At 40.2% G+C, this 16,437-nt stretch overlaps 2 protein-coding genes across 5 annotated transcripts in view; one reads left to right on the plus strand and one right to left on the minus strand.

The window, feature by feature from the left end:
• The window catches only part of evla (Enah/Vasp-like a), a 28,275-nt gene extending 18,633 nt beyond the window's left edge, over positions 1-9,642 (plus strand). For 2 of the 4 annotated variants that reach the window (XM_026300814.1, XM_026300805.2), the window contains exons 4-14: positions 3,080-3,137; positions 3,301-3,362; positions 4,235-5,155; positions 6,405-6,658; positions 6,839-6,954; positions 7,205-7,232; positions 7,598-7,640; positions 7,736-7,796; positions 8,026-8,083; positions 8,213-8,270; positions 8,469-9,642. In XM_026300814.1, coding sequence (XP_026156599.1) covers positions 3,080-3,137; positions 3,301-3,362; positions 4,235-5,155; positions 6,405-6,658; positions 6,839-6,954; positions 7,205-7,232; positions 7,598-7,640; positions 7,736-7,796; positions 8,026-8,083; positions 8,213-8,270; positions 8,469-8,506 — 1,697 coding nt within the window. In that variant the 3' untranslated portion in view covers positions 8,507-9,642. Of the gene's footprint in view, positions 1-39; positions 284-3,079; positions 3,138-3,300; positions 3,363-4,234; positions 5,156-6,404; positions 6,659-6,838; positions 6,955-7,204; positions 7,233-7,597; positions 7,641-7,735; positions 7,797-8,025; positions 8,084-8,212; positions 8,271-8,468 lie in introns of those variants that run through there. The other 2 variants (XM_026300823.1, XM_026300833.2) reach the window with 2 other exon arrangements.
• A 276-nt stretch (positions 9,643-9,918) lies between these two features.
• degs2 (delta(4)-desaturase, sphingolipid 2) lies at positions 9,919-15,952 on the minus strand. The gene is made up of 3 exons (XM_026300846.2): positions 15,708-15,952; positions 12,425-13,167; positions 9,919-11,662 (listed from the first exon to the last, which is right to left on the minus strand). The coding sequence occupies exons 1-3, from the start codon at positions 15,787-15,789 to the stop codon at positions 11,519-11,521; spliced, it is 969 nt and encodes a 322-aa protein (XP_026156631.1). The 5' UTR covers positions 15,790-15,952; the 3' UTR covers positions 9,919-11,518.
• Positions 15,953-16,437: the final 485 nt, after the last annotated feature.

The following is a 16,437-nucleotide window of genomic DNA, read 5'->3' on the forward strand; positions in this document are numbered from 1 at the left end:
GCTCACATGGCAACCCTCCTTTTTTTGGTTGCATGTGGTTATGGGATCATGGGCCTTGTCATATTCGTGGGAAACACTTTCTTATCTCAACTCTATCACTTTGTTTCTTGTTGAAAGAAGTCTTGTTTTCTTTATTCTCTAGTATAACACAGCACTGGTACTTACAAGGGTTTGTAAATATTATCGGTACATCAGGTTTGTTAGGAATGTTTCCACACTATGTTGACTCCTGAGATTTCACCTGGAGTCCTCAGACGGGTTTCATCAACCATCATCATCCTCAGTAAGTGCTGTGCTGGAAAGAAACAAGTAGCCGTGCATGTTTTCTATGGTATCTCCTCGGCAAATGGTGGGAGGTTGAGCTTCAGCCATTTTTCCTCCTGTGAAGGAGTTTGTTTGGATGTGTAGGTAACTGGGCACTGTGCATTGTAGCTAAACACTGCTGTCAGTCTGTGATGAACTGTTGCATTTCATTTCAGATCATTTTAGTCATTTGTCAAGCAAAAAGAGGAATTTTATCTGGTTGGAGCTGCACAAAATGAAGAATTTGTTGTTTTTTTGTATATCATAATAAATAATTCTCTTTAGACTTTGATTGAACAAAAGGCATTTGAAGGCAGCACTGGATCTTAGGTCGTTTGATGTGTGTTTCTTCCCTGTTTTCTTTTTATATTTATAGATCAAATGATTAATATCAACAGATTGATCGATAATGAAAGTCACAACGTATTTGTTCAGATTAGACCATCAAGACTGATTGTGATGAACTGACACTGGTTCTTATCATCACTGATTTTTGGGAAAGTAAGCAAATATCAGGCAATCATTCAGAAGAGTGCAGAATAAAAATCAGCAAATCATCTTCAAGTGCAAGTGTCAAATTGATTGTGTCTTTCCGTCTGTTAGCAATCAGTCATGTTTTAATTGAGTTAAGTAATAATTGATTTTTCCCTGATCACATTAAGACAAATCACATACGAACACGCACACTGAGCTACCAGGAAAATGCTTACAAGTCTGATTAGGACCTCTCATCATCCCCTGGGCTTTCTGTTCTTCCTTAACCTTCACCATGGCAACAGCCACAGTTACGCCATGTCTGCAGTAGAAACTCACTCACACATGTACACATGCACGACAGCACGAAGTGATAATTGCCTCCTTCACTTCTACCTCGTTTATGTCTGAGGAAGTGTTAGGTGTTGATAAAAATTCTCAGGTTGCGTTCAAGGACTAAATCCCGGAGTCTAATCAAAGCATCTGCTGTTTTCACTACATGTGCAGCTCTATAACCTTGAAACTTTTTTTTTAAAGATTCATACCAGCATATTATTGTTGGTGCAATCAAATGCAATTAAAGAACAGTGTCATGCTGATACTTAAACAAAAGCCTGTATTTATAAATCCTGCAAGGTTTCAGAGAGCATTTATAGCCACTTATTAACTTCCTGCCAGCATCTTATTCATTGTCACCATGCAACTATTAAATGCATAATTGTGTTTGATCAAAGCTTATTATTTCACTACTGTAAGCTTCTGCAGAGTTTATTTGCTATTAGCTGTCTGTATGTTTGCAAATTATTAACCTTGGTCAGCTGAGCACATAATTACCATGAGCTAACAAGCAGAGTTCAGGGAGATGTCAGAGAACAAGGGAAACAAGATATGTTCAAGGCAGCACTTTCTTATTCTGTGCTTCTTTTCCTAGCACAACAAAAGAAATCCACCAACCAGGTCAGCCATGGCTGAATATACAGAAGTTTGCCATTATCATCAAGTGAAACCTGTATTTTGCAAGATTATTCACTTAATGCTTGATGACAGTAATCACAACTTACACTTTAAGGGTTTGGAGCAGAGGTCAAGGTTCTATTCATATAGGCCACATCTACAAATTTGGATACAACACCCATTATTTCAAAAACATAATATATTAGTGAAGCAATCTTGCAACACTCTGACAAAAGGCAAAATTAACTGACTGATAACACAATTTTGTTCAAAAATGTGAATCCTCACGTTTGGTCCTCAGTGTGATTGTGGCTGTGTTTTCAAACCACAGCTCTGGCTCATGTTGACTGCCCTCATCGCCCAGCCCAACGCCCCCATGCTCCGGAAATATAGCAAACGAAAATATCACCCGTGTGTGTCCCTGATGTCATGGTGGGCGTTGAGGTTTAATGACTGGTATTCTGATGATATGTGATAAGTGCTCTCCATGACGCTCCCTGCCCCCAGTGGTAGAGACTCTAACCCTGTCACTCTGTGGAAGAGACAGACAAGTCTGTCTGTAGCTGGTCAACAAGCAAAGTCCTGAATTAGGAGGGTCATGTGACTGCTGTTGATTATTTAACATCCAGCTCCAGCTGTTAAGATGTGGCCTGTGTTGAGATAACATTAATAACATAGTTAACTGAAACACTGATAATTTATCTTTCACTGGGAGGATTTTATGGCTCACCACTGTCATCTATTTTGGTGCTTTTTTAACCTAGTAGCCTATTTTCTGCATATTTTGAATTCATTTTGGCATCCGTTTCATATTTGCACACTCTTTCCAGTGATTTTCTCAGTGTCTCTGTTTATTCCAATCTCTTAGATTCTTTTGCTGCTGTAATTTACAATTGAAATTCCCATGGCTGACAACGTGGAGCAAATTACGTTACAAACAGCTTGTTAGCTCTCTGGGGCAAAGTACCTCATATAATGCCTGCAACTGTCTGTTCATTCAGTAAACACGACTTCTCTCTCTATTCACTATGTCATATGTTATACATAAATCTTTTGTAAACATCAACTTTTAAATTCAGGTTTAATATGTTGTCTTTCTGAAAAACAGTCAGAAACATATTTTTCTTCACTCCTTCTGAACAGGTTTTCTGCTATATTAACCAAGCTGTCGTATATAGTCGAAAGGCTTCTGTTTACTGTATATATTGTACTTTGATGTTGGGAGTTAAGTAGAGGCATACCTATAAATGGTGGCTGATGTTTTGTGCATTGATCATAATTTTTTTTTTTTTTTTTTTTTTATATGATTTAAAAAAAAAAAAAAAAATTCTCCCCTTTTGTCTTCCAGGTCCAGTCGTCCAGCGCCAAAATGGGCCCTCCTCAGAGGAAAGCGAGGCACAGAGGAGGTACACTTTCTGTCAGTCAGAGCCCACATGAAGCTGTCTCTGCAGAGAAAATCAAAACTATATATATATATATATATCTATAGTGTGTAATAACACATAGGTAATTATGCTTATTTAAAAAGCTGCTGATTTTAAAGGACAGTGACATCCTTGCGCTTCATAGGATGATGGAGCAGCATCAAATGCAGGCACATAAGGAGAGGGAGCGACGAACGTCAGGATCAGGTAAGGCTTAAACAAACACATCCACACCCAGTTAACAAAACACATTTCCTCTCTTATAACCATGCTGCTCGTGGTGGAGACCAGAGTTAACCAAACAAAACAATCAGAGAAAAAGCTCACAGCTTACAGTTCTCACGCTGCAATTGTGAATACACATCCTTACAAAGGAGCAAATGGATATTTGTTTTGCTTTGTTTCTTTTTTTTAAATGTGGTGTCTCTGTTGTCAAGTTAGTCAAAGAACACTTAGCTCTCCTAAAGTAAACAGATGATTTTATCCTTAATAAATACCAGAGATTCCAGATATGGTAGGTTCCTAGAAATAAAACAGGCTTCCCCAGTGTGGTTTGTGTTAATGTTTCCCACTGTAATTTCAACCACTGCTCCCTGGTTTGTATGCCCTTATGCTTTTTTATCCATACACACCTATAAATGTTCAAGTCTGCTTCTTAAATATATACACACACACACACACACAGACTTAAACATCCTCCTTTGTCCGTGCTGTTGGTGGAAATATCAGTACCCCGTGTCCCTGCAACATGCTCTACTGCCATCTCTTTCTTCCAGCTACTGTTGGGGGGAAATGCCATATGCTTTCTGGTCATGGCTCAGTCATGTTGCATTCTGCTGCTTGTTCTTTTTATGATATTTTGATTCTTTCTTATTTGCTATTGGCTTCTGTTTTTGGATTGCTCCTGATTTTTCTCATTTTTTTACTTGCTTGGTTGCTCAATTGGTTGCTTTTCATTCTTCTCACGTTTTTCTCTTTTCTGTTTTCCTTTGTTTGTTGCCCTCCTTCGTCCTCTTCTTCGTCTGCATCTCCTCTTCCTCTGTCTGCTCTCTCTGTCTTTTTTTCTCTGCTCGTCACAGTCGTTTCCACTCTCCAATATAAAGTCTCCACCCCTCCCATCCACCCAGATACCCCTCCTGAGTACAGACAGTACAGAGCTAGCACACTGCCACCCTCCTACGTCCGCGTGGCCTCCTCTCCTCCCTCCTCCGCCTCCTCCTCTCCTTCTCAGGAGAAGGAGGCGGGGGCTACTAGGGACAAGGCCCAGGTCTCCTCTCAGCTGTCCACCTCACTGGCCTCAGCCTTTTCCCCAGTCCAGACAGGAGTGACAACCCAGGGCCGCCAGGTCCGTCAGATCCCCCTTTCTCCTCCCACAGCAGCCCGCCACCTACACCTTCAACAACAGCAACAACAAGACATCGTGCTCCCCCCTAAACATGGCACGTGGTCTGCCTCTCATATGCAGCAAATGTACGCCCAGTTGCCCCCCTCCTCCTCCCCTCCAGTTATGATGGCCATGCCTGTGAAGCAGGGTTTGCCCCCACAGCCTGTCCTCCCAGTGGCTCACCCACTCCCACCCTTAAACACTAGGATGAAGCCCCCACCTCTTGACCAGAGTCCCGGGACGGGCCATCACCAGTACCCACCGCATCAGCCCCACCCTCACTCCAACGGCCAGCCCAATGGCTCCTACTCTCCTCATTCTCAGCATTTGCCACTCACCCCGCAGTACTGCGAGGCCATCCCCTTGCCTCCTCTGATAGGTCAGACAGGTCCAGGTCCCACCCCCAGTCACCAGTCTCAGTACCCATCCAGCTTCCACCCTCAGCAGCATCAACAACAACAGCAACAGCAGGTGTACCACCAGCAGGCCCAGCCCCCCATCACCACCACCTCCTCCTCTTCTTCCTCACCCCCCTCTTACACTGCCATGTCTGACGGGGGCTCACCCAAGAAGACCCCCTCCCCCATCCCCCAGCAGGCCCCCATGGCCAGCAGCAGTAAGTATGAGGAGGAGAGAGGAGGAGGTAGCCTCTCAGCAGAGGGATGTTACATGTGTGTAGTATATGTGTGTGTGTGTGTGTGTGTGTGTGTGTGTGGGTGTGTGTATTGTTGGTCATATGCAGAGTGTATTTTCACTGCAATTAAATGTACTTCTCCCATATTGTTATACCAGAACATGAAAAATACACATCATATGGACACGATACATCAGCCCTTAAAGTCCCTACACCTCCCTAGTGCACCCACCCAAATGTTTTCACTTACAGCATGTTGTATTGTTCAGGCCTCTCCTCAGGACTGTGAGGGTGTGCACATACTCTCCTTGATCTGCTTCACTTTGTTGTACCAACAGTGAGGTTACTCCCAGCATAGCTCCCACCAGCTTTAATCTGCTTAAAGGTCTAATCAGCCAGAAGAACCGAAAACACTTGTGTGGGTGTGCAGAGCCTATAAACAGACAGTTAGACCTAGTTAAACGTGCAGTAGTTCAAACTGCAGGACCATAGGCCTTTGGCCTGTCATAGTAGGACACAGCACAGGTGTTGCTAATAACATTAACATCGGCTCAGTTATGTTCAGATGTAAGCTCTGACAGTGAATCAGCATTCACACCACCAGGACCCTGAAACTGAAGCAGCTAAATTCAAGTCTTTGTAATTTTTATACACAAAAAGTTGCAACACCGGACTGACTGAGTCACATGATGTTCTTCCAGCTCCCCAGCTGCTTCACTTGCTAAAGCTCCTGAAACAAGTAAAGACGCAAATGCAAAAGGTTTTTACCAGATATTAAACAGGACTTGACCTCCAAAGAACCTTAGTTTTTCAATTATGTTCATCTTGATTTTAAGTTGTTTTTTTTTTTTTTTTATTTTCACAAACTCTGTTCCAAACAGACAGTGAGAGAAGGATTATAAACACACTTAAGCAGTTTGTTCCTTTGAGCCATATCAGGTGTTTCAGCTTCCAAATAAACTTAGTAAACCACAGGAGGTACTTGTGAAAAGTGCAGTTCAATTACCGAGGGATAAAGTAGCAGAACATGTAATCACAGTATAAATACAAGAAAAATTAATTAATGTACATGTGTCGGATTACCTATAACAAGTTGGCTTCAAGTTTATTTGTAAAGTGTATACATTGAGAATGTGTATCTTATTTCTAAGATCATGTTCAATCAGTCTTCCAAGGGGCAAAAAGGTCACCAAACTCAACAGCCGTTAACCGATGTCGAATTGTGCCCCAGGCCCCCCTGTCTCTGCAGGTCATCCTGCTATGCTGTCTGTGGCACCTCCTCCAGCTGCAGCACAGGCCCCTATGGCTGGTCCTCCAGCCCCACCGCCACCACCAGGTCCACCACCCCCAATGGCAGTGCCCCCACCCATGCCCCCTCCATTGCCCACTGGTGGGGGGCCTCCTGGGGGCCCACCTGGGGGCCAGCACCAACCCTCAGGACTGGCTGCAGCATTGGCTGGAGCCAAACTACGTAAAGTGCATAGGGTGAGCCTTCCTGGATGAAGGGGGTGTAGATCCAGTCCTTCTGGTTTTATTTTGTCGGCAGTTAATTGCTGAAGCCATGCTATTTGTGAATTTTGTGGATAGAAAGCATAGAAAAACTGATCGCAGTCCGGAAACGTCAAGGGCAAAAACCTGAAACTCATTTTGTAATGTGCTCTTCAGGATGAGAGCAGTCCGCCTGGATCTGGTGGCAAAAGTGATTCCAACCGGTCTAGTGGTGGCAGTGGTGGTGGTGGGGAGGGACTGATGCAGGAAATGAATGCCTTACTAGCTCGCAGGTAAAACATCTACAGAACCACACACAGATCCTTCTCACTTTCAATCAAACTGCTCATGCAGAGAAACAAAAGGACCATTCTGTCAGGCACCGTATTACATACAATGCCAGCATTTGTATTTGCTTTTCCTGTTTCTGATTTAAATGCAGTAAATGTTTCATTGTATCGTAATACTACTTATCCATGTGTGAATTACTGAACTATTTTATGTGTGTGTGTTTGCTGATTTCCTCATTTTCCCCTCTCACAGACGGAAAGCTTCAGAGAAACCAGATGAAGTAAGTCTTTGAAACAAAACTTTCACATTTGGGGAAATAAATTAATCTGTTAAATATCAAGCTCCTGACAGGAAACAGCTCGCATTTGTTTAAATTAAATAAACAAGCTATTAGGTATTAGCCGGTGAGCTTCAGACGGAGTTAGGGTAGCTGTTTGTCCCAGTGTCTAATCAATAAACCAGCTTGGTGATGTCTTCCTTTTTTTCAATATTAGGGTGGTATCAATCTTAGCATGAAAGAAAATGTCAAAATAGTCCTTCAAGGTGTCACTGAAATGTATCTAATATGAAAAACAGAAAAGCTGGTCAACAGTTTTTATTATTTACTTTCATTTTATTCATAATTATTTTTTCTCTATTCCGCAGGACGACTCCAGTGGCCGAGGTCCAGGTCAGCAGAACTCGACAGGTGCAGAACAGTCCTCTCACTGGATTATTGTAAAACACAACTACTTTATGTCACAGCAACTAATATTATGCCATTTATTCTTCCCTTGTTGTTAGATGCTGTGAAGAAGCCATGGGAGCGGTCCAACTCAGCGGAAAAGTCCTCACTGGTATCCAGGTCTGCAGATAAGACGACTAGTAGAGAGAGAGAGTGGCCTGAATATGAAAACAGATAGGAAACCTCTAGCAGCACCCATAGGAATTTTGGAATAAATCTCAAACTATTTCACCACAGACACTAGTGCAAGTAACAAAAATCAGATACTGGTATAACATGAAGAGTCTGTCACCCTTATAACAGTATGTAGTCTTAGTCCGTTACTGAATAATATTCCTTTGTGTTTTAGAGTGAGGCCTGTTGGCAGCACTAGTGAATCAGACACAGAGTTTGACAGGATGAAACAGGTTGGTCTGATTTTACGTTTTGTTTTTTTAATTACCGGGATGTTCTGTGTTTCGTACTTTGTAGACTTGAACAATTTTACACACCCTGTTTTGTTGAAAAGAAAATTACAAGCAGGTCTTGTTTTGCAGGAAATTTTGGATGAAGTTGTACGTGAGTTGCATAAGGTGAAAGACGAAATCATAAATGGTAAGGAGTGTATTCAGTACAACAGCATTTTAAATTCCACATGGTACTTTTTGTGACTCATTGGTAAAAAAATCTATTAATAATAAAATCCTAACATCAGAGAATCTTGCTGACACTACAGATATGAACAAACTAAAATGCTTGGTGTTGAACTCCAGGACGCCTCCTTCTCTTAAATCCTGCAATTTTTACCTGCAGCCATTAGACAAGAAATCGGCAGAATCAGTACATCCTAATCTCATCTGAGCAACAGCAGGAGGAGAGCGAGAGGAGAAGCTGGAGGACGACGGACATGCAGATGCACAGACACGAGGACCAGGGAATGTTGTCTCTATGTTTCTGTGACCTCATGAAGCCACGGTGCAAGTTGCAGAGATGTTGTGCCAACATTTGAGTCTGCTGGACAGCAAAAGGGAAGAAAGAGAAGGGATGATGAAATGAAAGGGGGTTAAAGAAAGGACCGATGAAGCAAACAGAGGATGAAAAATACAAGAAGAACTGAGGGATGGATGAACTTTTGTGCTGAGTTTGGTGTTGTGGTCCTCTCTGTGCACCTATGGACTCAGTCAGCCCAGTGTTGCAACTTTTTGTTCTCTGTTCAGTCCAAGTCTTATGAAGAAAATATTTTTGTTTTCTAAGTTTTTACTGTTTTATTATTTAAAAAAAATGTGGTGATAATGACGATGCTGTTGATGACAATGAGTATTTTATTGATATCATAGAAGGAGAAAGGAATCTTGCACACCATCTATGTCAGCCTTTTATATTTTCAATTATTTTTTTGTTTAGTTTAGCCCTAACTATTGGACGATAACAAGCACAATATGGGCAAAATGGTGCTGCAGACTCACCCGCCCTCATTTGGCTTATTTAAACAAAAAGAGGAAAAAAAAAAAAAGCTTTTTATGACCTAGTCCATACTGGTGTTGTGTGTCTAACCTTTTCACTCCAGAGATAGAAAACATTAATGTTTGACTCGCCATTAGACAGATAAAATAATGCCCTTCCACAACACATTACAAATGAGCAAATGCTATAGATTTTTTTTTTTTGAGGGGGGGGATTAATAATATAACGCACAGAAAAAGTCTGCTCTCCAACTCCAATGTGCCAGAGCTAAACGTCGATCTACCTGTTCAGGTGTGTGTGAGTTCGTTAAAACTTGGGGATCATTCACAAAACAGGGCCATTCTGTAAAGGTGCCACCTGGTTTGATCTAGATATGAAACAATGTAGTACTATATATTAGTCATTCTATGTTTTGTGGACTTCCCAAGTATGCATGAAACCCCAATCTCTATGAATTAGTTTTGGTTTGGAAAAATTATTGCAATGGTCGTACATTTATTACAGTGTTTTTTTTTATGTTACATGAAGAATCCCCTTTCTAACAATGAAATGTTGAACTTAATGATGGTAGCAGTGAGAAAAAAAACGAGGGGGGGGGGGATGTTATGGTGTGCAGATCTTACCTAGATAAGAATGTTCAGAAAGTGTGTGATGGTAGCAAAATGTGTCTTTGCAGGAAGGATTTCTTTCAATATCGGTTGTTGCATTTTATCCACTCTGTCCGCTCTCAACCACGTTCTGATTTAAAAGTTCTGGAAGTAAAATTCATTCAAACTAAAAACAATAGACGTGTCAACCATCTACGCAACGTGTGTGTGTGCGCGTGTGTGCGTTCCCTTGTGTTGGTGCATGTTTGAAGGTTAAATGTTTTCTAGTTACTAGTAAGCAAAGAGGCAAATCAAACTCACAATCTTTACAACAGTATCTTCGTACAAATATCTTTTACTGTCTTTTGTATAATGTACAGTCATTTCAATAGAAACAACAAAGATCATGGTTATCAATTGCAACACAATTTTCAGTTTTTTTTTTGTTTTTTTTTTTTACATCAGGGTGGACAAAACAACTAACAATACAGTAGCTCTGCAGTACATTTTATGAAGCACAGTCCCGACGCCTTGATTTGGTGTTTATAGTGTTAAGAGATTTTTGTTGTATGTAGGTCAGGGTCTACTTGATCACCACTTTTGGCTACTGCTCTTTCCTTGTGATTGGTATACTCCACTTAATAAGTCTCACTTGCATGCTATTGGAATTTGGGATTAGGAGTTGCGGCTTCTGTTGCTGGCAAATCAGTTGAAAAAGCTGGTGCAACACTCCAAAATTATTATTTCACGTGGCACTCTCTTAAACTCCAGAAGATATAGGCCAAAGGGTGAAAGTAGTCACAAGAAGAACCTCAGCAGCACAGACTTGATGGGATATGTCATGAACATAAACTACCACTTGAAAACATATCTCATCAAGTTCATTCAACAACCCTAACAGTCTCAAAGAAAAACACCAAACATTTAAATTCTTTAAGATTTTTTTTGCCTTATACATTGTTTTTGTCCATTTCTATTAAATGTACTTAAACTGTTTATATCATGATGGAGCTATGAACAACGAGCACAAGAGGATCATCACTGAAGAAATGGCTCTTCTTACTGAAAGGTAAATTTCAATGCTCATTCTTGACTTCAGCACTGGTCTGCTCGCAAACACGTATTTTACATTTTAATATGTAAAAATGGCAACATTTCTGCTGTTTTGAACAAAAAAACCCTCAAACTAAATTCTTTCTAAATGAATGTGAAACTATATTAGGTAATCCAAGAGGCTGTTTTGTCACATTCATATTTTCTTAAGAACCCTGATGTAATGATTACAGGCAGGTGGAAAAAAAAAAAGCATAGAAATAGTGGCATCGCTGTAAAACAACATGAGAATGCATGTGACCGTTGTCTTACAAAAAGTAAGGATGTTTGAACTGAATACTATTATTTGTCTTCTCCAATTACAGACAAGGAAATATCATCCAAAATTTATCATCATTTTGCCCTTCTCAGAGCCTTCTGGACACAAGAAAATATCACAGGATCAGGCCCTGTGCTTTTAGGAATAGCAACAAATAAATAAGGGGTAAGGAAACCGTCCAGCTGTATATACTGAATTTCACATTTCCATAAACTGTATGCAACTGATAGGTGCACATTCATTTACTGTGTACTCAAGTATAGGGCTGATTTAAGATAAGAAAGTCCAACATGTAAGAAAGTACATATAGTGACAACCACATACTACACTGAAGGAGAAAAAAAACATTTAAACTAGACAATATAATGACATTTCATAGTGGTCCAGAGATTTGTAACAACTGAAATTCACATTCCTGTTTAAAGGAATCAGTCAGAGATCTATTCCCCCTTGTTTAGCTTGTACTCCCGTTTTATTCTGGCATAGGGGCCTATACTGTCATCGAACACAAAGTCCCACAATACCCTGGTCCAGGAAGTGTGTTGAGGCAGGGAGTCGTAATATTCTGCAGCGATTTGTTTGACCTGCCAAAAATAATAACAAAAATAAACATAAAGTGAGAATGAGTACGAAATAAAAACAGAAACAATATACATCTGACATCCAAGCTGCAGATAGAACATGTCAGTAGCACATAAGGACCTTTTACAGACATATGTCTTCTTATCTCTAGGACAAATACGGACATAAAGGCTGTTAGAAAAACACATTGCATAGTATCTAATCATAAATGCCTAGTACTTTCAGTGAAAAGTACAAAATAAACAAAATGACATTTTATTACTCTTCCAAAGTAACATCAAAAAAGAAGCCATAAAAATGTTATAATTCACTAACTGATTTTAATATGTAAAAACGGCAACATTTCTGCTGTTTTGAACAAAAAAAAAAAACCTCAAACTAAATTCTTTCCAAATCTTTAGTACTGGTTTAGTTTCATCAGTGTGTTTGTAAACAAGTTAAATGGAAGGTATATCTTTTTTTTTTTTTTTTAATCTTCTCATGCTGTAGTGTTTCTAGACAGGCATCAGTTAATCAGTTACAAAATCTGTCCTTTTATCCGAGAAATATTTGTAGAGGACAGAAAAAAATGTGACATGAAGTATTTGCCACTACCTCTTAGTTTACATTCTGAAAGACGGGAGAGGCTGATATCTGTCCACACCTGTTGGTGTTGTAAGTGTAACTGTCTTTATTCTCTGCTGCTCCACTAACAATAGTCTCAAAGTCCACAATATAACTGCTAAAAATTCAGTTATGATTCATCACAGTCAACACAGTCTCACCTGAGGTAGTTTACTCCCAGGTATGCTGGGGAAGTCATGGTGCTCCATGTGATACCCGACGTTGAAGGTGATCCAGTTCAGTGGTCCATAGTAAGAATATGTCTCATGTCCCTTCAGGAACATGTAATGCTCAGCTATAAAGTGTCCAGAGATGGGATGTAACCCCATACACAGAATAGAACCTGCAATGAGGTAAACGATGGGTTTCAGCCCCCACAGATAGAAGATAATAATGTCTACTGTAAGCTGAATTACTGCGTTCTGGATCTCCAGCCGGCACACTGGTTTAGGATTAACCACCAATGGGCGCAGGGCATAGAAAAGAGGCTGGAGGAAGAGCCAGAGGACCTTCCTGGTTGGAGTGCAGAAGAACCACCCCTCAAAGTCTGTTGGGATGTCAACATCGAGCCAGTCACCTCCCAGATACCGATGGTGGTCGATGTGGTACTTCTTGAAGGAGGCAGAGTAGGGCAGGCCGATGGGCAGGTTGGCCCACATTGCAAACCAGCGGTTCCACTTTGCCAACTTGTTCCCGAAGGCCACATTGTGAGAGATGTCATGGATAGCCAGAGTCAGGGAGTGGTTAATGCAGCCTCCAAAGGCATAAGCCCAGAAGAAGATCCACTTCCAGGAGAGGTTGCGGACCAGGTAACAGGCTAGGAGCTGGGTTAGAACCATGCCTGACACCACCCACTTCAGATGAGGGTCTGGACCCATGAGAGACTTGATCTCTGGGTATTTGGCTGAGAAGAGAAGCAGGTAGAAAATGTATAAAAGAAAGGCAGAAACGTGCAAGAAAGGATCAAAGGTTTAGAAAACACAAAAGCATTCAATAGTAAGAAATGGATTGGAAATGGTGGAGAAAGAAAAAAGTAATTTCATTTTTGAGTAACTACATAGGCTACAAATAGAATAAAACATCTGTCATGACTGACAGTATTGTCTGTCTTTTTCAAAAGGTTAGCATATCGCTGTGTATTTAAGAGCACACTTTAGTTTGCTGTAAGGTACGAGCCCTTCTCTTGGGAAGCGGCTGCTGACATAAGTCCTTTTTAATTGCCAAAGGTGTCGTTTGCAATGGGACATGAAACTCAGGAAGCCACAAGTGATTAGTTTAAAATATTCATTTCAATAAGAAAAAAAAGTTAGATTTTGTGTGTTTAAGACCTTTACAACAATCTCTTCTTGACAGGACATCCAGGTTGTGACTTGTACTTTTCAAAGAATTGGTGAAAACATAAACAGGAGCGTTAGACCAGAGCCATCACAATTGTTGGATCACAGGGGAGGAGTTGATCCCAGCATGCACTGAGCGGCAAAGTAGTACTTTCCATCATGCATTATGTTGAAAGAGAGCCATGCAACAGGAAAAAGGTACATGCAAAACTAGCATGTTTCTTTGCATTTAGGCCACTTGTGTAATCCCTTTATGCAAACTGGGCTGGCCATAATAAGTATAAGGTTAAAAACACCAAAACCTGAAGTCATCAAATCTTCTTTAGTCACTCAAATTTAGCCAAGAGGAATTCCCTACCGCGACTCTACAGTCATTCATTTTAAAACATTAATTTATCATGATATAGTGCCAACGGAATCTTTGAACTAGCCTCCAGTGTGCAGTTCGCTCATGCCATATCTGCTCATATTGACATGCTATACATCATCAGGTGCTGGCATTATAGCACACCCACAGGGCATAAAGTTCAATCAGTAACCAGGTATTATAAAATTGGCTGTTTAAACTGCTTAAGGCCGCCACACAGAACATGCTTCCACAGCCGTCTCAGGATTTCAGCTTTTTCTCAGTTCATTTATCTTACTGTCAGATACTTCACAGCTAAAATGATTTGACTACATGTTATGTCAAAGTGACAATAAATTAGTCATTGCTTGGAGCTACAAAAAATTTCTAGAGCTGCTTAAAACGATCAGCGTCACAATCATTAACCTCCCGTGTGGCTTCACAAACTACAGCAGGTGTCGATGTCCTTCGGAATAACATAAGGTTTATGACAAGTTTGTGTGTGAACAAGAGAATTCAATTCATAAAACCACTTCGGTCAAAATTTCCCACGATAATGTGAAAAGTGAGTTACAATGACCTCTGGCGTTCTGTGGTTCCCCTCAGGGTAGGGCAGAGAGCAGTTTAAACAAAACACATTAATAATTGAAGACTCTGAGGTGTCAAACAACCGATCACCTTCTACACACTTCTTTCACACCAGAGCAACCACACGACTGCTGGACAAAGCCAGGATCAAATATACATGAACAGGTTTAGATCTGGTTAAATTAAACTGTTTTAAATTAGATTGCATGGTTAGTCATGTCACACAACCGGAGACAAGCTTTTGATAAAGATTTAATGCCCTTAAAAAGTTGAGGAACATAGATAAATATTACATTAAACTACTGATAGCTAATTTGTTTTAAGGAAATTTGTGCCTTTCCAGATCCCCTGACTCTGACAAAGCCTTATCTGTGTTTGTCATGAGCAGGGAATGTGTCTTGTTACCTAGCAAGCTCAGAGGCATTGTCAGCTGCACCTGCTATCAAAACAAGTCAGAGAAAGATGACAAAAATGAAGATAAGCTCAGACAAAAATAACATATGAATCTCTTCTGTGAGATTTTCACACACAACTAAATTACTTTTCAAACGTTTAATAGGCCATTCCTCTTACAGCTGCAGTGATTTCAGTCTAAAAAAAATAAAAATAACAACCCATGGGTTATGTCACAAGGTTTAGTGACAAATGGCCAGATTTGGCAACTTTTGCTTACTAAACGTCATGAATATACTGTAAATGAAGCCTCAAAGAATAAACGACTGGACAAAGAAGCCATGTGATAACCCTCCTAAATGATTAGGAAAGATTGGAGCCGACATTTGAATAGAAACCATGCAGCACCGAATGTGTCACAAATACATGATGGACACATGTGCACTGGATTTCAAATTCATTTATATATTTAGTGACTTTACCTTAAAAGTTTTAACAGAGTATTTATACTCGTGCTTTAAAAGGACTGTGTGATTTCCATTAGTGGGCTATGTACACTCATCACTTTAAACTGTTCTTATCTTTAGTGGCAATAAGTTTCTACATTTCCCCTGCATCCATTATGAACTGATAGCTCGCTAAGCAACAGGTTGTGAACAGGTTTAACCGGCCATGAAGTAGGCTCTAGTCATGTAAAAAAAAAAAAAATGCATGCTTCAATTGATTACAGAACCGTAACTCGGCTGATTTCTCACAGGTTCATGTTATATCATCTCTTACCCAGTATTTCTTTTCTTCTTGAAGTATGCGGCTGGTCACTGTAGACCCACTCAAAGTCGCCTCTTCCGCCTGTCTTCCCCATGGCTATTCTTGCTGTGTATGACTCAAGTGGCTCTGTGGCGTTATGTATGTCATCAAACCTTCACGGTATCGGGGCACACCCACTCGCACAGGTTGCAGTGTGAAGGTGTAAGGTGTGACCACAGGCCCCTCCCCCTGATCTCAGGGGGTACTGTGAACCTGCTGGAGTTTATGCAACTGCATCATTGGCTCTATATGTTACATATATATTGGCACTGAAATAAATTTTAAAAATATTTTCATTTTCTTATAAATATTTGCTAACAATTCATAAATGTATTAAACAATAAACCTGACTGGCAACCGAACCATGACCAGTTTTTCAGCTTCATTTGTTCATTTGTACTATATACAAATATACAAATTAAAGTATATATATATACTATACATATATAAACACATATAACACACACACACACACACACACACACACATATATATATATACACACATAATGTTATGGTTGGTTCTTTTATTACTGTAAACCCAACTATATGACTTCAGTTTGTGTTCACTTTATAGACTGAGAAATTAATAAAAATATAAATGATTATATGCGACTTTAATTTGTATATAGTAAAAATGAAGCTGAAAAATTGGTCGAATTCGATTGTCAGTCAGGTTTATTGTTTAATACATTTATGAATAG

Source organism: Mastacembelus armatus, chromosome 22 (assembly GCF_900324485.2).
Source record: "Mastacembelus armatus chromosome 22, fMasArm1.2, whole genome shotgun sequence".
Lineage (NCBI taxonomy): Eukaryota > Metazoa > Chordata > Actinopteri > Synbranchiformes > Mastacembelidae > Mastacembelus > Mastacembelus armatus.

What these genes read in the sequence shown, in the direction of transcription:
- degs2 (XM_026300846.2), bottom strand. Translation starts at nt 15,789, where the DNA reads ATGGGGAAGACAGGCGGAAGAGGCGACTTTGAGTGGGTCTACAGTGAC. An exon ending in AAGAAGAAAAGAAATACTGG is followed by an intron (nt 13,168 to 15,707) that starts GTAAGAGATGAT and finishes TTCTCTTCTCAG; the next exon opens with CCAAATACCCAGAGATCAAG. An exon ending in CTGGGAGTAAACTACCTCAG is followed by an intron (nt 11,663 to 12,424) that starts GTGAGACTGTGT and finishes TATTTTTGGCAG; the next exon opens with GTCAAACAAATCGCTGCAGA.